Below are 22,210 nucleotides of genomic sequence, written 5' to 3'. Positions count from 1 at the left end.
TCCTAAACTTATATGTCTCAATCTGTGATAAATAGGCCATGGGGAGCAAGCGATATTTGTGCGTGTCTATCACTCTGAAGTTGGGGCATCTACTGAGATCTACCTGTCTTTCCATGTCCATTATTCTCTGTTTAAGAGCTGATTTTGCTTCATCCCAGTGCATACTCACTATTGCTTGTGGAGAGAAGCCCGTAACTTGCAATTTGTTTAGGACCGCTTTCAACCACTTTGATTGAAAATTGTCCTCTAGAAGTAGATGGGTTAATCCCTGTAACTGATAATTTATTTTAAACTAGTACTGAAGGGAGGCTAGTACAATTTTGGCTACCATTATTAGTGAGCATGTCTCTAAATGAATTTGTGCATTTGGTACGCATCTTGGAACTTCAAGAATTGCTCTAAGGATTTTGGTCTGAGCCCAGTAAGCAGCTCTGTTTTACTCCTCTATAGGTGAAATTGTTAAATTTCCTTTCCTAGAGCCTAACCTGGGGGTTGGTACAGTGGTGCCCCGCAAAATGATGATAATGCGTTCCATTGAAATTGCTGTTTAGCAAAATCATCATCTTGTGAAAAGCGTTTCCCCATTGGAATGGATTGAAAACTGTTTAATGCATTCCAATGGGGAAAATAGTCATCGTTGCGCAAAGATCGCCCACAGGGAAGCCATTTTAAATCGTTGTCTTCCAAAGCATCAGTGCCGAAAACACCCTAGGGAAGCCATTTTGCAGAGCCGCCGATCAGCTGTTGAATTAAACTGAACAATGGCTGGCTGCTGCCGCAAGCCCCCTGTTGCTGATAGCCCCTGGTGGAAGGGAGCTCCTCCGTGCCCACCTGGCCCCAGTTAATGCCCAAGGGACCTCCCCTCTCAACTCCGTCCGGGGGACTCCCGCGCCGTGGTGAAAGGGAGCCTGAGTACCCACGTGGCTGGCAAAACAAAAGCAACCTCCCCCTCTCGTCCCCCAGGCAGGGGAACCCTTGCTCGGTGCTGGAAGGAAGCTCCTGAGTGCCCATGTGGCTGGCAAAAACAAAGAGAGTTGCTAGACGCGGCCCGTTTAGCAACGAGGGAACCTCCCCCTATCAAGCCCCAGGCTGGGAAACTTCTGCTCAATGCTGAAAGGGAGCTCCTGAGTGAGCACATGGCCAGAAAGAACAAAGGGGACCTCCCCCTCCATGTCCCGGCAGCCCCTGCCCCGATGGTGAAGGGAACATCCTTCTGCACAGAGATGGGGAAATCCCCAGGGGCTTTCCCCACCCCACCGAAAGGGCAAAAACTAAGGCTAAAGGCGCCCAGGGAGGGAATTCCTTCCGCTATCAGGCTGGGAAAACCTCGCTGTTGCTAGCTACCCAAGTAGCCCTAGTTGTCCCTGAAGCTGCTCGCGACCTCCCCCCCACTCCCCAGATGCACCTCCGGTAAGCGCCGCTTGGTGTGGGAGGGGAGGGAAGCCAAGAGGAGGCAGGGAGCCGGCACTCGCTTCCCACTTGGGTGACGAGTTGGGAGGAAAACCAAGCGACCAAGAAATCCTAAACTTGCTTGTTGTGGGCAGGTAGGGAAGCAAAAGGGGCGGAGGGGAACCGGCACACACTGTCCCGCTCGTGTAAGGAGGCATGGGGAAATCCTGGGCTTTCCTCACTGTGCCGGGAAACCCTGTTCATCCACGAAGCCGCTTGCGATCCCCCCAACTCCCCAGTCGCCCCCTACAGTAAGCGTCGTTTGGTGTGGAAGGGGAGGGAAACCAAGAGAAGGAGGGGAACTGGGCGCGCTCTCCTACTCCGGGGAAAAAAGGCCTGGAATCCTGGTAGGGGAACCCAGAGGGGGAAAGGGAGCTGTTTGCGTGCTGTCTCTGCTGGGGAGGAAGCTGGTGCTGTCCCCCCAAAGCCACCAATCTTCTCCGATGCCTTCAGTCCCTGCGCCGGCTGTCCTCGTCCTGCCGCAGCCTTCCACGTGGCCTCAGTGCCCGGGTAGGGAGCAGCAGCCCCTCTCTATGCCGCTCACAACAACGAAAAGGGGGGCAACCAATGTGGCCGGACCGAAACGTCGTATAGCGAAATTCCCCTATAGGAAACACTGTTTTGCGAAGCGCAATGGCGGTCGCAAAACTTTGTCATCATGCGGATTTATCATTTTGCGAGGTCGTCGTCTTGCGATGTCCCACTATATTGTCATGTAGCACACGCAACCATAGAAATAATCATTTATCTATTAAGTTGGCTTCTGAATTGCCCCATAGTTGTTGTCTTGAGGTCGAATTGAAGGCCGCTTTCAGATCGACAAATGCGGCATATAATGAGGTTTGACCCTTTGACGCATATATCTCTATAAGGTGTTGGATAATGAGACAATGGTCCATAGTGGATCTACACTCTCTAAAACCAGCTTGCTCTACAACTGTCCTATTTTCTTCAACCAACCAGGTCTCAAGTTTATCCTGAAGATGCCTAGCATATCATTTACCACAAATTTGCCGGCTCATCTCTTAGTCCTTTTTTGAATAGAGGTACTATTATTGCAGTATTCCATTCCACAGGAAAGAGGCCCGTAGAGTCGATATATATAAATAATGCTGCAAGGAAAGGAGCCCACCAGTCAATATTCTCTTTGAATAGTTCCGGAGGCAAACCGTCCGCCCTTGGTGCTATTGTTTTTTGTGTTTTTTCCCCCAATTGGACATGCAAGCCCAAAAAGTTTCACTACCACTGCTCTATACAGTCAGCCAAAAAATAAAATAAAATAAATAAATAAAAAAGATCTGGAGCTGACTGTGGTTCTGATCATTCTTTTAACAAAATTCAAGCTTAAACTGAAGAAAGCAGGAAAAAACACTGGACTACTCAAGTATAATCTAAACCAGATCCCTTATGAATACACAGTGGAAGTGAAGAACAGATTTAAGGAACCAGATTTGGTGGACAGAGTGCCTGAAGAACTATGGATGGAGGCTCGTAACATTGTACAGGAGGCAGCAAAGAAAACCATCCCAAAGAAAAGGAAATGCAAGAAAGCAAAGTGGCTGTCCAACGAGGCCTTAGAAATAGCGGAGGACAGAAGGGAAACAAAATGCAAGGGAGATAGGGAAAGTTACAGAAAAATGAATTCAGACTTCCAAAGACTAGCAAGGAGAGACAAGAGGGCCTTCTTAAACGAAGAGTGCAAAGAAATAAAGGAAAATAATAGAAAGGGAAAAACCAGAAATCAAGAAAACTGGAGATATTAAAGGAACATTTTGTGCAAAGATGGACGTGATAAAGGACAAAAATGGTAGGGACCCTGCTTATTTAACTTATATGCAGAATACATCATGTGAAAGGCAGGCCTGGATGAATCCCAAACTGGAATTAAGATTGACAAAAGAAATATCAACAACCTCCGATATGCAGATGATACCACTCTGATGGCAGAAAGTGAGGAGGAAGAACCTCTTAATGAGAATGAAAGAGGAGAGTGCAAAAAATGGTCTGAAGCTTAACATAAAAAAACCTAAGATCATTGCCACTGGCCCTATCACCTCCTGGCAAATAGAAGGGGAAGATATGGAGGTAGTGACAGATTTTACCTCCTTGGGCTCCACGATCACTGCAGATGGTGACAGCAGCGACAAAATTAGTGCTGCTTGGGAGGAAAGCAATGGCAAAGCTAGACAGCATCTTAAAAAGCAGAGACATCACCATGCTGACAAAGGTCCGCATAGTCAAAGCTATGGTTTTTCCGGTAGTGATATATGAAAGTGAGAGTTGGACCATAAAGAGGACTGACCGCCAAAGAATACAGTAGATGCTTTTGAATTGTGGTGCTGGAGGAGACTCTTGAGAATCCCCTGGACGGCAAGGAGAACAAACCTATCAATTCTGAAGGAAATCAACCTTGAGTGCTCACTGGAAGGACAGAGGCTACAACACTTTGAAGAGAAGAATCCCTGGAAAAGACACTGATGTAGGGCAAGTGTGAGGGTAAGAGGAGAAGGGGACGACAGAGGATGAGATGACTGGACAGTGTCATCAAAGCTACCAACATGAATTTGACCAAACTCCGGGAGGCAGTGAAAGACAGAAGGGCCTGGCGTGCTCTGGTCCATGGGGTCACGAAGAGTCGGACACGACTTAACGACTAAACAACAGCACCACCTAGGACTAATATTCAGCACAGCACAGCAAATGTGAAAAGCTAATACAGTGGTGCCTCGCACAACGAATGCCTCACACAACGATGGCTTTTTCTGAAAAATTTGCCGCCTCACACAACGATGTTTCCTATGGGGAATTTTCGCACAACGATTTTGGGACCATGCTTCACACAACGATTGCGTTTTGGGTCCCCTGTTTCACTGAACGATGTTTGCAAAAAAGAGCAGGAAAGGTGGCTGTTAACAGTTTTAAATGCTTGGAATCGTTAGTGCACCTTCTAAAATGGGTGCATACTTAATTTGGCATTGATCTGACTTTTCGTTAATTTTTTGTGAATTTTTTCTTCCCCCATAGGAAACAATGGAGCTGTCAGATTTTGACAGCTGTCAAAAGTTGGGGGGGGGGAAATTCACCATTAATTAACAAAAAGTCAGATCAAAGCCAAATTAACTTTTGCATCCGTTTTAGAGGGTGCAGAAGCTAATCCAAGCATTTAAAACCGTTTTTGACCCTTTAATGACACACTTAAATTTGCAAACATTGACTTCGCTAAACCGTTAAAATGCATTGGAAAGGCTGCAATGCATTTGAATGGAGGAAACATTGTTTCACACAACGATGTTTCCTATGGGGATTTTCGCTTAAGGACGGCAATCCGTTCCAATTGGAACGGATTAACCGGTTTTCAATGCATTCCTATGGGAAATGGTGTTTCGCAGAACGATGATTCACACAACGATGAATTTTTTGGAACCAATTAACATCGTTGTGCGAGGCACCACTGTAGTAGCATTTGTGACCACTAGTATAACAGGGTTTCAAGATATATGAGACATTTAAAGGATGGTTTTACTAGTACCACACTCCAGTGAGTTTCCAATGCCAACGAGGAATTTGAATTCAGGTCTCCTGAGTCCTACTCCAACATTCTATGTCCTACATCACACCAGAAGCTCATTTCTCACATTAGATATTTTTAAAACAGAGGTGCCATACGTTTAAAGAAAGTGGAGAAGCAACAAAGGATTAATTCATTCTTCCAGCATATGCTAAAGAGCAGCATTTCAAGAACTGGTGTAACTACTTTCTGCTTTGGATATACAGAAAGCTTAGTTTTCAAAAAAGGATATTAAGAAAGTTGAGTGATCTCAGCCTTGGAAAGGAGTTTTAGAATTCAGAAATGCTTGCTAAAAGAGAAAAGGCATTAGAAACCCTCAAGCTCACTCCAGCTCAGATTAAAATCTATCCAAGGTAGGTAAGAAAAGGACTGAAAGGTGCCCGCTTGTATATGAAGAGTGTATCACTACATATACAGAGAGGCACGTGTCAGCTACTCCTTGAACTATAGAGCAAGACAGTTTGGCTTGGTTTTTATGAGAGGCTGAAGGCAGAAGTGGAACCATGAATTGCTCAGTCCTTTAAATCCAGTCTCTTATGGCAGAATACCCTAATAAACGACATATTAGCATTCCCAAGTGTTACCTGTAAGTGTAAATCTTCATTGCTTTTTGCAGGAACGCTAAAGGCATTTTCATTTAATGTTAAAGTAGAAGGCTTGCTGCTTTCAATTACATGACATCTTAACCTAGGAAAATACATTTTACCAATTAGTAAAATTATATGATGACACAATTGTATTTTTATTTCTCTCCTCCTGTTTCATGATTTCTGTTAAGAAGCTTGCACTTTTTTGACATGTTTAATAACTCAACTTTTTTTTTCAGTTCCCCTTGCCACTATATAGTGACCAAAGAGAGTATGAGCATCCATCACAAGACCTAACCAGGCTCTTATGGCAGAATACAGAGATCAATTTAGGATACAAACATAAAATTTGAATGCTACTGCCTCAAGAAATGTGAGTAGACTACGGCATCAAATAGGGTCAGAATATGTATCCCTGTCTCTAAATGTATATGATATTATGTGGGTTGTGAGGCATATTGCAAAAGAAGTTGCTGGCAGCTAATCTTATCTAACTTCTTTCTGCAGTACAGAGTCGGTAATCTAATGTAGCATTAATAAAAGGTATTGGGAGGGGGGAAGTAAAACTGCAGAGTATACAGCCAAACACAGAGCATGCATGGAAAATTTCAAGTGTCTCCAACAGCCTGAGCTTGGGGTGAGACACTGAAAGATAAGCACTTAACTGCTTCCATTACTATCAGATTACATTTATAAGACTACGACCACTTTTGTGATGAGTAACAATATCAGTAGTGTTCTACATATTACTGTACCATATAGCCATAGCATCATAAATAATGTTTTAGCCTCTCTCTCTCTCTCTCTCTCTCTCTCTCTCTCTCTCTCTCTGTGTGTGTGTAATTAAAAATACCACCTTTTCTTTTTACAACTGACACATGTACCAACTGCATCAACTTTACATTTCACTAGTTTCTGCTAAGACACGAAAGATACAAAACAATTACATGTGTGGCAGTTCACGTTTATTTTAGGTTGCAAAAACTAATCAAGTAACCCTTTTAAAACATGAATTACTTACCTATGCTCCAACACTTTGCTTCTGGGGACTTCTTTCCAAAACTGAGTCAATTCTTGTGTCCCTACAGCAGAGCACTGGTCCATTTCTGCTGCCATAATCAGAAAACGGTCTTGCAGGGAGACTGTACAACCTGGTCAAGCAACAAAAGCTGTTGGTCCTATGAGGAAGGATGTGAAAAACCTCACAGGCTTTAGAAACATCTTGCTTTGCTACTGAAGATGTATAGTAACTAGAAGCACCAACTACAATCTACAAATTCACGAAGTTAGAAAGAAGAATGGTAGGAAGTCTAAAAATGGTGTACATCCTGTTTGGTGCTTTATTTATTCAGTGAATGGATCCAAGAAAAATGACTGAGATTGCCCACCCCCAGTGGATGACTTCAGATGGGAGGCAGCAATCTCAGTCATTTTACCTTGATTTCTTGGATAAATTCAACACCTTGGGATGGTTTTCTAAAAAAGAGTATGACTGTGCTGCAGTTGTTCTAGAATATCCTACTCTAAACATTAGTACATTTCTTCAGTTCCCACTCCCAATACAGCACTCAGCGTCAGAGAAAAAGTAGCCAGGATGTTTTTTCACCACTCCAACACACCTGTAAAGGAGGGCTAGAGTGGGAAGGAGAAAACAACCCCTCTGCTCACTTGCACTGGATTGAGTAGTCCACCTGCAGATGTCCAAGCTGCCCACTACTATAATACATCTCCACATATTTAGATATATATAAAAGCAATTTTACACTACCTTTTACTTATCCGTCCAACATTAAATATGTAGCAAAATTTCAGGGTAAATTAAAAATAACAAGGTTTAAATGTTAACAGCATGAGCAGTATTTTCATATTTTATAGTTTTTATTATAGTATACTAGATATTCATTATATTTCTATATACTGTGATAGAAGGTGATATAAAATATTTGCCATGATGATGATGATAATGGTAATATCATAAGGATGATCATCAATAGGAATGGGAATTTCAGGTGAACACAAATGGGAAAAACATTAAAAAAGGGCTTTTTTATTATTCTTTTGCTGATTTCCGAAAGGGAGCCTCGAAAATCTAAATGCTTCATTCTAACAAAAGACAGGATGAAGAAAGTGGTGGTTTCTTTTGTGTTTCTCTCTTTTGTTTGCCCTTTCCCTCACATCTTGTCTGTCAAATTGACAGGGAAAGACCTGATCAAATAGTGTAGTGAGGGCTGCTATCAGCAGCAAATCAGAATGTTCAGTAGGTGCAGAGAGGAATGCAAAGTTGTAAACAGACATGGATTGGTTAGAAACCAGGGATGAATGTTTTATTTTTATTTTTCTCTTTCCTTGTGGGTGGGATTTGTGTGCTGTTGAACTCTTTGGTGCCCTCCATCTTGATAGTGCTATCTGTTCTGAGCCAGTGGATCCTTTTTGGCTCTTTTCCCGCCCCCGCCCCCGTCAGGTTTCTTCAGATTATGGTTGCTGCTATCACCAGGCAGCCTTTCTATGGTGCCACCATGACTCTCTGGGATTATTTTGATGATTTCTCCCCTGTTGATTTCTTGGGGATTTTTGCCCCCTTTCCTTTCCAGGATTATTTGTGCTGCCTGCTGATTTGTGTTGGTAGTAGATGCAAGCAAGGAAAATAATTGAAATTGAAAGAAAAACCTCTTCTTATTCTAGTCATTTTAGATTAATGTTGCTTTGACTGTATCATTGTTCTTATTGGCTTTCTTGTTTTTCTTAGTTTTTGGAGAGAAGGCAATGAGTTTTAGGGTTGTTGCCTCCCGTGTGTGTTTCTGGGTGGAGTTTTCCATGTTAGGCTTATTTCTTGAAAATAATTTTACTTAATTTAGTGTGGATTGCCCTCTTGCCCCTGCTTTTTAAAAATTGTTTTAAAGGTTCTGGGGATATGAACTGTTGTCTAACTTACCTCTGCTTTTCTGTAATATTTTAAGTATTTTTAAGGGCTTCTAGACAAGTGCCAGATAAACACAAGTGGGGAGAAATAAAATATAAGCAGCCAAAGGAGCCAGTCTCTTTTGTGTTTAAAACAGTGGAAAATAAATGAGGCACTGCCTGCAAGCACCCAAAACAAATCAAACCTGAAAGTTTTCCCAATGTATTTCCCTAATCACCACCACCACCATCATCACAGTTACCATCTCATATGTTAAATCCTCTATAGCTCAATGAAAATTTCATTTTCTGAAGCCCAAAAATGATGACGTTAAGCACTTTAAGTTAAGCACTTTAGTATTTAAAAATTAAATTTAAATTATTTTCATTATGATGTCAATCAAAGCTCTCAAGAAAATAAATAAAAATTAAATGTCTTTAAAGTATACTGTAAACATGCTTTATATTTGTAAGTTTCCTCTAAATTGCAAAGCTCTTTATTCACAGTAAAAACTAGCTGCAACTAGTCATTTAAATAACACACATGAATACCAGGGTATGAAACATGAGAGTCAACTTTTGTTTGAAAATCAGAGGCTAGCCATTTAAATGCAAGATCTTAAAACACTGGGAAGTTTATCTTATTTGCCCCAAACAAAACAATATGGCCAATAACTCTACAGGTTTTCTAAGGGGACCGAGCAAGTCAATTTCCTCTCAGTGTGGTTCAGTCATTTTACATTCTAATAAACTACCTGAGAAAGACTAGAAACTGGACTCAAAGGAGGCAGACTCCCTTACTGCAGCGGAGAGAAGTAAAGTACTCAACTAGAATGTTTCTGACTAAACAGGGTTTGTGAGTCAATGATATAAAGATTCAACATACTGACATCCCAGTAATTTACTACATTAATAAACATATATGCAAGTTTTTACTTACCACCATGAAGAGACACTACTATATCTAGCGATGTGCCTGGTTCACAGCTGCTGTTACTTGGCTTCACTCTGTATTTGTCAGGAGCAGTTGTTCTCACCTAGTGTAATTATGTGAAAACCTATCATTTCTCCAGTTTTAATGTTGCAACACCTACATAATAACCTCACATGCCACTGCTGCACAAGCAGCATAGAAATTAGTGCAATCCCATTTTGCTTCCAATTTCACCATCCTTTTCCTATTTATGAAGCAGCTCAGACATCCTAAGAATTCTTCTTGTTGTTTAGTCATTTAGTCATGTCCGACTCTTCATGACCCCATGGACCAGTGCACGTCAGGCCCTCCTATCTTCCACTGCCTCCCAGAGTTGTATCAAATTCATGTTTGTTGCTTCAATGATACTGTCCAACCATCTCATCCTCTGCTGTCCCCTTCTCCTCTTGCCTTCACACTTTCCTAACATCAGGGTTAGGAATGTATTAGTAAGAATACATGGAAGTAAACTGCTTTATTTCGAAGTAAATCTGTCTGGAATCAGTATATTCACCACTTCAAATACAAGTACACTGCCCTACAATAAATGTCAACCATCATAAGAACACAGGAATTCCAGTCTTAATCAAAGTGTAATACTGTACATGAAAAACCAGCATACTGTTTCAGAGGTATGGCCTTAGGCTCGTCAGAGCCATTTTGTTATTTGTCTAGATCTACTCTACCAATCGGAATCACAAGAGATGCATATTTTGTGTTCAAGGATCAAATGGTCTCATTACATTCTGAGCATATTTATCTATTATACTTCCCCCCCACTTTTCTCCCAGAAGTAGTATACAGATTGCCAGTTGCACTGAAGTATAAACAGAAATCCAATTAAGACACAGGAACACTTTAAATACACAATAACACCACATGAATAAAAGCAGTATTACCATCCAACCACTAAAACCTCTCAAGTTGCAACCCAGCTTAATTGCCAGTTTGGAAGAAAACATATTTGCTTGCCATAAAAAGCAAGCCTAGAGAGGAAGCCAGCCTAGCCCCTTTTCAATAGGGAGCTGCAAAGTGTGGAAACAGCAGGCTTTGGGATATATTTCCAGTGCTACCCACACTAAGCTAAGCTTACCTGGATTTCGTTACTGGTGACTTCCCGTTCTCTTAATTTAGCATGTGAAATTAGGCTTATCTAATACAATTCATTAAAAGATCTACTAGTACAGCCCAACATATGTACTGCTCTGACACACAAATAGTGAACTTGATTTTCCATACAAAATAACCAAAATAATGCAATCCCTGCATAAGAAGGAGATATCAACATACTTGGGGAGGACTACAAGATCTGCAGAAGTGACTACCCAAAGGCGTTAGAATTAATCTTGCATGTTTCTTTTTTTGCTCAGAACCTACTACAGTGGGGCACCACTTGACAATGACCCCGCCTGATGACAAAATCGCTTAAATATGAGTTTTTTGCGATCACTATAGCGATTGCAAAACGATGGTTTCAATGGGTTTTTTTGCTTCACGATGATTTGGACCCTCCTTCACAAACTGATTGTTCGCTAGACAACGATTAAAAACAGCTGATCGGCGGTTCCCAAAATGCCCCCCCCCGCTGTTTTCCGGACCTATTTTCACTAAACAGGCATCGCAAAATGGGCGCCCTATGGAGGATCTTCGCTGGACTAGCAGGTATTTTCCCTCATTGGAATGCACTGACCGGTTTTCAATGCATTCCAATGGTTTTTTTCCGCTTGGCAATGATTTCGCTGTAAAGCGATTTTGCTGGAACGCATTATCGTCGTCAGGTGGGGCATCACTGTATATATTTATTAATCTCATTAAATGACTACAAGTTCTAGTACTGAGATGTGGAAACACCTCTCCCCACCTACTCTTCTCATAAAACAATTAATTTTAGAAATCATCATCATCTTAGAATTGCAGAGCTGGAAGGGCCCCTATGAATCTTTGTTCTTTCTCACTTGTATTTTTTACTAATATTTAACTGCTATTTCTAAAAGGGAAAAAACAGAAACCTTTAATGAACTTGTTAGAGGACATCTATTTTTAAGACTGTTTGTCTCCCTTGGATTTTACAAGCAGTTTTTACAATTGTAGACTTTATAGCTTGGCATTTCATACTGAAAACAATGAAGTACAGTGGTGCCTCGCACAACGGGTGCCTCACACAACGATGAATTCAAGCAGTGATGGCTTTTTCTGATAAATTTGCCGCCTCACACAACGATGTTTCCTATGGGGGATTTTCACACAATGCTGTCTCTTTTCCCTCATTTAAAAGTACCTTAAACTGTTTGAAACCTGTTTTAAATGCTTGCAAACTGTCCGTCCAATACATTTCAATGAGAGAGAAAACAAAAAAATCACCAAAAATTAACAACGACTCAGAACAACACCAAATTAAGTTTGCATAGGGTTCAGGAGGTGGGCTAACAATAGCAAGCATTTAAAACACTTTTCAAACAGTTTAAGGCACTTTTACAGGAGCGAAAAGGCACATTGGAAAGAGCTTCAAAAGCAGGGAAACGGAGATCAAAGAGCCCTTTCGGATGTGCCTTTTCGCTCCTGTAAAAGTGCCTTAAACTGTTTGAAAAGTGTTTTAAATGCTTGCTATTGTTAGCCCACCTCCTGAAACCTATGCAAACTTAATTTGGTGTTGTTCTGAGTCTTCGTTAATTTTTGGTGATTTTTTGTTTTCTCCATTGAAAGCCATTGAATGGTCTGTCTAATGGCTTTCAATGGAGAAAACAAAAAATCACCAAAAATTAACGACGACTCAGAACAACACCAAATTAAGTCTGCATACGTTTCACAAGCTGGACTATCGATGCCAAGCATTTAAAACAGGTTTCAAACAGTTTAAGGCACTTTTAAATGAGGGAAAAGAGACATCGGAATGCCATTCGAATGCATTGAGTCGGCTTCAATACATTTGAATGGAGGAAACATTGTTTCACTCAACGATATTTCCTATGGGGATTTTCGCTCAAGGACGGCAATCCGTTCCAATTGGAACGGATTAACCGGTTTTCAATGCATTCCTATGGGAAATGGTGTTTCACAGAACGATGTTTCACACAACCTTGATTTTTTTGGAACCAATTAACATCGTTGTGTGAGGCACCACTGTATTATTATTCAGACCATATTTACTCCATAAACAAAACAGTACCTTAAATGCCACTGTGTTTTTAGTCACATTTGTCAGAACTATCAAGCATTTCTTCTCTCCAGTTTCCTTGGAACCAAAATGTAGTTCTTCTGCTGGGCTAACAAAAACAGCAAGTATTTTATGGTAAGTATGTGTGCTTCAAGCTTGACAACATCCAATGTTTTCTTAAAAAATAATAAAGCCCATGCATTAGATACCAGCCTGTGTGTAGCCCAGTTCTAAAGAGTCTAAATTTAAAATAGCAGCTTCACTTTAGTCATTTCATATTAATCAACATGCTTCATTTATATTCCAGCATTTCAGACATATTTTAAATGTTTCAATATTTGGAAAAAATACACATTAATTTAATCTAAATACAGTACCATGAAAAAAGTCAACTAGACAAAACTTTGTATTTTGGCTGTGTTAAAAAAACATATAGCAAGGAAAGCAAACCTGAGGCTGTCTGATGCTTTGGGCAATGGTTGACAAAACATTCCTGACTATTGTAACAGCTACAGATCATGAACAGTCTAGTACAGCAGTTACCAACCTTAGGTAAACCAGGTGTTCTTAGACTGCAGTTCCCAGAAGCCTTTCACCACTAGCTATACTGGCCAGGTTGTAGTCCAAGAACACCTGGGCTACCCAAGGTTGGAAACCACTGGTCTAGTGTTGTTGTTAGCCGCCTAGAGTGGTCCTCACCGACCAGATAGGCGGGGTATAAATTAAATAAATAATAAATAATAAAATAATAATAGTACAAAACAACTGGAACAGACCAAGTTGTATCTTTCCACTACAGAATATGGAACTGTGGTCTTGAAATCACAGTTACCTTAAACAGCCAGACTGGAGGAGTTCTCCAAGTCATGCTACCCTACACTTTATTTTTAATAAAAGATGGTGGAAACTGAATGAATCTTGGTCTTAACAATTGAAAATAAAATGCTGTACAAGTTGAGTAGAGGAATTTTCCATCAGCTATTTATTTCAGTATTTAAGTCATGCACACATCTAAGCGAAGTTTGCTTGTTTTATTTTATTCTATAGCAAAAAGAACAGTAATATTTGTGCACTACAATCAATTGCTAAGATCCAAGCAGCTTATTTACATGTACCCATAGACTTGGAAATGTTAAAATTGTAGATTATTTTTTGTTTCGCGTAGACTCCGATCCCATATCACAAGCTGGCTGAAATCCTGTTGCTTAGCATGAGAAAATTCATAACATTCAGTCTGTTCCTAGCCATCGAAGAATGAGTGCCTGCTACAATTCTTGGGAATCAAGAATGATGAAGACCTCTAGGAATGGACTGAAAGTTAACCATTTTCTTATGCTAAGAAACAGCTTTCTTAAGCTAAGCAATAAGCTTACAGCCACTGCTTTGTAAATTCATTTTTGGGTGAGGTGCATGCAGCATGAGAAATGCTGGGCACAAAACAACTTTAAAACTGGTGAAAAGAACAAGTCAGATTTATTTATTTATTTATTTATTTATTTATTTATTTATTTATTTGCATTCTGAACATAGGTATAACAATGAAGTGTGTGTGCCAACCTCTCTAAAAACAAAATAAGTTGAAGTTCAAAAAAGGTATTTATGGAAGATCAGAAAAATATCATCATATTTGACTTTATTTGGAATTACTACATCACCCTCTAAATTCTTAAGCATTCTGTGATTTGCAAGACTTTACTGTCCAGAAATAATGAAAGGACATAATACAAGGATAACTTACAAGTGATAGCAATAACACTTCCGGCCACTCATTCATTTTATATGAACAGTTCAATTACAAAAATGTTAATATCTCACTCCTGAATTACATTTTGACGGGATATTATTGTATATACAGTGGTGCCTCGCATAGCGACATTAATCCGTGCAGCAAAAATCGCTGCTAAGCGATTTCGTCGCTATGCGATTTTAAAAAGCCCATAGAAATTCATTAAAACCTGCTTAATGCATTCCTATGGGCAAAAAACTGACCTTAAAGCGAAGATCCTCCATACAGTGGCCATTTTCGCTGCCTCTAAAGCGAGGAATCGGCGCGAAAACACAGCGGGCGGCCATTTTTTAACCCGGTGGCCATTTTGGACCCGCCGATCAGCTGTTAAAAAACCTTGCGATGATCGGTAAGCAAAACAGGGAACCGATCGTCGCAAAGCGAAAAAACCGCATAGGAAACATCGCAATGCAATCGCTTTTGTGATCGCAAAAAGCTCGTCGCCATGCGGTTTCATCGCTAAACGGAGCGCCTGTTAAGCAAGGCACCACTGTATTAGATTTTTTTCTGTCTATAGAATATTTTCCGCTACATATTAAAAACCATGCATTTTTATAGATCTTAGATGCAATTTAAATCACAATAACGTAAAACAGGGGTAAGGAGCACTTTTCAGCCATGGAGCCACACTCCAGTTTGAAAGGCAGGATTGTTAGAGGTCTGTTCAAGCAGCAGCTCTTCTTCATTCATGTCAAACTGGCCAGCTATGGTAGCTATAAGCAGTGGAAGGATTAGTTGACAATGTGCTGTTGTTATGCAGCGAATGTCCAAATGTGTCCATAGGCCTCACATTCTTTGGGGAGGCTCCTTCCCAAAGCACGGGGAAGGCCAAGTATAAATGTTATGATTTGCCAGTGAATTCCTCCAGCACACAAAACTGCCCACGAACAGAACTCTTGTTTCACACAGCTCTCCTCATTATGCAAACCAGAACTCATTTCACCATATAACCTTACTGGACTTTAAACAGCCTGTTATCTCTGACTGGGATGAAGAGAGGAAATTATGTATGCCAGATGAGGGGCATCATGGGCTGCAGTACACCCAATGTAATGGCTACAGACTTTGCTCTGTGTGATTATGGCTAAAGTTCAGATTAGTCAAATCTAGTATCAAAGAAAATGTTTCACTGGAACATGAATTAGTTACAATTTCAAAGATATTCAAAAGCTCACTTTTATAAACATTTTCTGACAATGCTGAAAACTTAAATCAGAAAAGTTGAAACAATGTTCAGAAACTTCATCAAATGTATGCTACAGTTTATATTACAGACATTTTCTGTGCAGTAAAAATTAAAACAATAATTAAATAAAACAGAACATTTTCCTCAGCCTATCATTTGCTCCTACCCTTGAATGTACAGTATTTTACTCCCACAACAGCGCTACATGTCATTACTTCAGAGGAACTGGGAAAGGAGCGAACCACTGCATTAAGGAATGAATGACAAAAAAAATAGCTCTTTCTCTTTTGACTTTCTGAGCTTCTAGAGGAAAACAGCCATGATATTTGCACTGAACCAAATACAATAATAAAAATTGTTTGGGGGGAAAAATGAATCAAATACAACACAAGAGACTCTTTGGTCAGCATCCAGGATGAGAAGTACCAGGGATCTGTTTTGCAACTACCACAACAAATAGTGAGCAGTTATTTAGGGCTCCATTCTATTTTAGGAATCCTTACAGAAACACTTTAGGCTATTGTTATCCCCAAAAATATAAATAAGGGCTGAGGAAAAAAAGATACAGTGATTGCCTATAGCTACCCAGTTTGAGGGAATTCCTGATCCATAGCTTTCTTGATTACTGCAGCTTAATTCTGGTGACAACTTATGGTCCACAAACTTGATTCACAGGAAAAAGAAAATTATCTGTGTCTTCTAGTTGCCCAGGACAAATGGTAGAACTCATCAGGATGCCAATTTAAATAACACTGGGCTTATACACATTTGAACAGTGATATCAATCAATATAGGAAAGGGGAACAACCTTCAACAATAAGAAGTACTATTTATGACTTTACTTTAGAAATCCTGCTCATGAATATTTTTATTTATTCATCTATACATACCATACAGAGACATCACAGATTTCAAAAGACCAGATGCAGACATTTCAGAATCAATGACAGTTGAGCAGTTCTTACAATGTGAAACATCCTGTCCCTCCAGTTCCAATAACTTTTACCATATTTTTCTGTATATAAAATGACACTTTTTCCTAAATTAGATGAAAAATTGAGGGTCATTTTATACAGGGAAGGCAGCAGCAGGAGATGGAGGAGCATCTGCGCTCAGCCGCCTCTCGCAGCTGCCCACTGACTGCTGCCTCCGCCGACCTATCACCCCCTCCAGTGCCACTGCCAGGGCTTATGCCAGCTCACATCGCCACCTTGTCCCCTGCCTGAAGGAGATGATCACTGGAGGAGGTGATCCGGCGCCAGCGGCAGCAGTCAATGGGCAGCAGTGAGAGGCGGCCAAGCGTGGCTGCTTCTTTGCCTCAGTCTCTGCCTCCTCCTCCTGCTGCTGCTGCCAGCGCCACTCACGGGCTCAGCAGCAGCAGGAGGCAGAGGCAAAGGAGCAGCCGCGCTTGGCCACCTCTCACTGCTGCCGCTGCCATCAAATCACCTCCTCCAGCGATCATCTCCTTTGGCACGGGACAAGGTGGTGACGTGAGCTGGAAGTAAGCCCCAGCAGTTGTACTGGAAGAGGCGATGGAGGTGGAGGTAGCAGCTGCAGAAGACCAGAGGCGGAGGAGCAGCCCCTAGTGGTTGCCCATTGACTGCTCCTCCACCAAGACTAAAAATTAGGGGGTCATCTTATACATTGGGGGGCAACGACCATATAGGCAGGATATAAATAGAATAAATTGTATACACAGAAAAAAAGGTAAATGCCAGAGCCACAACTTTAAAATATGAAATGCTTTGCCGAATAAATGCACTTATTCTGATCTTACCTGATATGCAATAAAGGTCCTTTAAAGGTTGTAAGTGCTTTTTTTGCATTTTTTGTTTTGGAATCTAGTTTGTCACACTCTTCCGATTTAGGAGTTTGTTCTGCAGAACTGGCCTAGGTAAACAGAAACAAGGAATACTAATTATATATATACAAAAGGCAATGCTATTTTGTAATCAAGTACAATGAAATTACTTGTCATGGATTATACTTCGTTCACTGACTTAATTATGTCACTTTACAATAAAAAAATTAAAAATGGTTTCAGTTGCCTAATCATTTTAAATGTCATTTTCTGGAACTGTGCCAGTTCTACATCTCTTTTTAAGTTCAGTAACACCAACTGTATGCAATACTTCAAAGTGTAGTTGCACTACAGAGTCATATAAAGCCATTAATATACTGACAATTTTGTTTTCTGTTTCCTTGTTCTGCTCTAATAAAAAGGAACAGTAATTGTCAGCTATAGAGGTGGATAGAAACTGCTTCTGCCAAGGAAATCCCAATATTTGCTAGAATGACTGATTTATATCTAAGACTAGCATCCTGCTGGCTAAACAGAGCGGAACGGAAATTGCATAAGTATACTCTTTGCTCTGGCAGGCTCTCTATTGTGAGATCAGTTGTGTGACTGATCTTGTGATCAGTACGAGAATGGGCACATGATAGGGAGCCTGCCAGAGTAGGAGGAACACATATACAACTTCCCTTCCATTCCAGATTTACTGTAGGCAATAGGATAGTAATTCGGGTACATTATGAGCACTCATAGCAGGTATCAATGTTTAAAATGCAAATAATATCCTCAATACTATGAATTACACATACATTACCTAATTTATCATTTTAAATTGATGCCAAACGATTTCTACATAATTTTGGGGCAGAGAACAGGAAGGAAAAAAAAACCCATCAAAGAGACATTAATGCACCTGAATTTTTAAAGGTCTTTTCCCGTTTGAAAACTAAATCACTTTGGATCTGATTGTGAAGCACACATTGCATTCTATGTGCTTGTCCTACAAGGTCACAACAGGGGTCATTTAGTTCAGAAAAAAAAAGAATTAGAATAAATATAAAATTGTATATGGTGTGGTGAAATAAGGCAGAGCACCTTTCTCCTCCTATACATGAAGCTTATTGAATGGGCATTACAAGTGCATGGTTAGTCTGTAGAATGTGTTGCGGGATGCTGCAATGACTACAAACGTAGGATGGTTTAAACAGGGGCTTTGAAAAATTCACAGAGAATATATCTCTTAGCAGTTACTAGTCATACACCACTCCTAGTATCAGAAGCATCACACTCCTGAAAACATTTTTTGTGGAACAGCAAGAAAGATATTCTTCAGTTTGGTTTATAGGCTTCCCATAGGCCACAGGTTGGCCAGTGAGAAAACTGAAGTGCAGAACTAGGTAAATCTTTGGTCTGATGCAGTAGGACTCTTGTGATATACAGTAGTCAGGTTAGTTTGATATATTAAACACAGCCGTATCTGAACAGTCTGGCAGTAATTTGGCTTCTTCTGGTAACATCCTAGATGGATTAGTTCACTGTACTGTATGTGGGATTGGCTCTGAAAACGGTTTGGAAACTTCAGTTGATCCGTAACAGATTTTAAAAATCCCCACCAATGACTGGTCTTCATGATCTTGTGATACCAATGGTTTATGTATTGTTTCGGCTTATATGCCACCTCATTATGCCAGAGCACTCTCTGGGCAGTTTACAATTCTGCAAAGAATACTCCCTCCCCCCCAGTGAGCCAGGCACTTATTTTGCCAACTTTCGGACAGGGGAAGGCTGAGTCAACCCTGGCTACCTGAACCTGTCAGGATCAAACTCAGGCTATAAGCAGAGGCTTAACTGCAGTACTGCAGTTTAACCACAGCATCACCAAGCTTATTGGCACTCAGTACTTTCCAGGGTTTAATTCAAAGTATTATGTTGACTTTAAACCACCTAAATGACTTGAGAACAGAGTACCTAAGATGAATGTTTTATCTCATATGTGGCTGCTTGGAACCTAAAACATCTTTTGAATTCATCCATTGGCCACGAATGCCAAGTAACATTCAGCAAGTTGCTGCAAGTACCTTGTCAGTTGTACTACTGCACTTATGAAACGCCCAACTCTCCTGGTTTATGTTTGGCACCTATTTTGTTACCTCTCCAGAGCAATCTTTATCATTATGTCTTAGAATTTTCCAAGAACTTTCAATTTGAGGTCATTATTTATCTTCTTGTTATATAAGCTTGTTGTAAGCTGCCCAGAGACCTTTGGGTAGCGTGGGCGGCATATAAATTAAATAAATAAATAAAATTGTGTCAGCTGCCTTCCAAACTTGCTATATGGTGGCACAAAATACCACAAACCTTTTTCAGATATTAAAGAAACAAAATTATTGCAGTTGAATATTTCTAAACTTTCACAATTCCTGACATATTTTTGTGCTCTTCATCACCGGCAGAAGCATACAGACAGTGGAAGTCAGAATTACAAGTTGCGAGTAATGACAATTAATCTTAATGTTTGGTTACCTCAGTCACTACATTAAATTAAATAGTCAGTGAACATTATACAATAAAAGGTAAAAAGAAAAAACATTGTCTATAGAGGCTGAGCAACCCAATATGATGAACGATAGAAAAATACTGCTACCCAGTGGAATGTTGTGCCTAAATTCAATGTTTCTCCTCCAAATTCAATTTTATTATTGATATAAAATTTTGGCCGAAATTATGTCATATTTACATGAAAAGTATAACCTTTAGTGAAGTGCCACAAATTAATCTCTGTAGGCAGCACAACTCAGAATGCAACAGATAATGCCTATAGGCATTTCTTACCTTGGCAGCCATTTGCCACTAGAAGTTACACCTTTTGCGTAACTGTGCAATAGGATTTCAGCCATTATTTTTTATTAAAATGACACTGTAGTAAAATTTTCAAAAAGTCATGTGATATCACTAGTGAGCTTTGAACAGGATTATTGCTATCTTATTCTGGCCTACTGAATTCTGAAACAGAGGCAGTCACCATACATTCTAAGTATGTTTCTGAACATCATGCAGGAAACTGTAATACGTAAAATATAAACATGCTAAAGGGAAAGCAAAAAGTGCCATGGGGGGGGGGGGAATCCAAGAACAAATATATGTCATTTTCCACAGTAATCAACGTTCCCTCTAAGAGAGGGGTGTGTGTTTGTGAGTGTGTATGTGTGCCCGCACACGCATACAGCTCCACTATTGCTGTGCAGTGGTAGCCAGTGCCAATGCCTGTTTACTTCTGCACAGAAAGGCAAAGCTCCTGTGCAGCACGGATAAAAATTAAAAGGAACCCTGACAGTAATCCATGAACCAACATGCTACATGTACAGTCATGAGAATGGAAGTGACAAATAATTGAAACAAAGAAGTGAAAGCAATCACAATGCTTGATATATGCTACATATAACACATATAGACCATTTTGGCTGCCAAATGTGAGGATTAAACATGACGTCTGTGTAAGTAGCTAGGAATTGAGGAATTAGAAGAATTATGGATATAAACTGGCTTGTAGGAATGTGGGAGAAACACAGGTAACCACTGATGTTCTCTATTCAAGCCTTCAGACCTCAAGTGCAGATGTGAACTCTGATGCTGGATTCAGATCTGAGTCGGACAAAGCACAGGGTGGAAGGGCTTGTATTTATTATATTGTTTATAAATGAGTTCTAAAGCTAACCACACAAGATCCCAAAACACTTAACTTCTGTTGGTTATACTTCACAAAAGGAAGCCAGTTTCAGTAACGGCCAAAGGGAAAAAAAAACACAAGACCACACAGAAAGGAAGAAAATGAGATAACAAAACCACATATGAGCAGGTATCCTCTTGGTATCTCAACTGTATCGCTTCTCAGGCAAAAGTCCACATTTTAAAACCAAAGATAAAATGTGTCTAAGTGCTAGCAGTTCAGCAACAGCTTCAAAGACCCAGAACTACAAAAGAAGGACAGATCCATGTCTAGGCCTCAGTTCATGATTTTAAAAGCAGGATATAACAACCAACCAGTAACCCTCATGCTTTATTTGGTGTTTTTAATAAACAGTAAGTACTTTGAAATCTGCTACACAATTGTTGCTGTTATTTTTTTCCCTATGGGCACTTCAGTCCAGGGATACCTTTTTTGAATTAGTTGGTTGCTCTTCATTAGGATCTGGACTCTCTTTGTTATCTGTATCTATTTCTTCTTTGCTTTCAGTTTCATCTTCACAAGTAATGGGTCCATTTTCACATAGTGGAGTTTGAAAATCATCATCAACTAATGGAGGATAGCTGTACTTGAAGGTATCCTGTAACATAAGGAATTTAGTATATTACAGGTGTGGGGAAGAAGTAGCATAGAATCATCATCTAACAATACATACCAAAAGAGCAGGACTGACAACATTAAAGACTCACCCTGCTTCTTCTTCCCAAGGCTCTCAGAGACTTCCCCAGTTTGAAAGGGATCTCTATAGAGCTCTGGAATCAAGGGCAGGGGAAGGAAACTTTATGTTAAAAATTAATGTCTATGGCTGATGTCATTAGCCTTCAGACATGCATAGTTACTCAACAGGATTTCAGCCAAGATGTAGTGCCCAATTATTATCAGGCTACCATTTAACATAGTTCCTGCATTTATTTACACAGTTATTACAATGCTTTATCAGTTAAAACACTGGTTCTTAACCTTTGTTACTCAGATGTTTTTGGACTGCAACTCCCAGAAGCCTTCACCATCAGCTCTGCTGGCTGGGGTTTCTGGGAGTTGCAGTTCAAAAACAACTGAGTAACAAAGG

At 40.2% G+C, this 22,210-nt stretch overlaps 1 protein-coding gene across 4 annotated transcripts in view; it reads right to left on the bottom strand.

The window, feature by feature from the left end:
• The window catches only part of MOSPD2 (motile sperm domain containing 2), a 43,684-nt gene that overhangs the window by 5,768 nt on the left and 15,706 nt on the right, over positions 1-22,210 (bottom strand). For all 4 annotated transcript variants that reach the window (XM_072994354.2, XM_020786795.3, XM_078390397.1 and 1 more), the window contains exons 9-14: positions 21,551-21,721; positions 17,379-17,491; positions 12,642-12,738; positions 9,443-9,539; positions 6,626-6,755; positions 5,602-5,704 (exon numbers count right to left, since the gene is read on the bottom strand). In XM_072994354.2, the coding sequence (XP_072850455.2) occupies positions 5,602-5,704; positions 6,626-6,755; positions 9,443-9,539; positions 12,642-12,738; positions 17,379-17,491; positions 21,551-21,721 (711 nt within the window). The remainder of the gene's footprint in view (positions 1-5,601; positions 5,705-6,625; positions 6,756-9,442; positions 9,540-12,641; positions 12,739-17,378; positions 17,492-21,550; positions 21,722-22,210) is intronic.

The sequence above is a fragment of the Pogona vitticeps genome, chromosome 3 (assembly GCF_051106095.1).
Source record: "Pogona vitticeps strain Pit_001003342236 chromosome 3, PviZW2.1, whole genome shotgun sequence".
Taxonomy (NCBI): Eukaryota; Metazoa; Chordata; class Lepidosauria; order Squamata; family Agamidae; genus Pogona; species Pogona vitticeps.
This window is presented reverse-complemented; position numbering and strand designations above follow the sequence as displayed.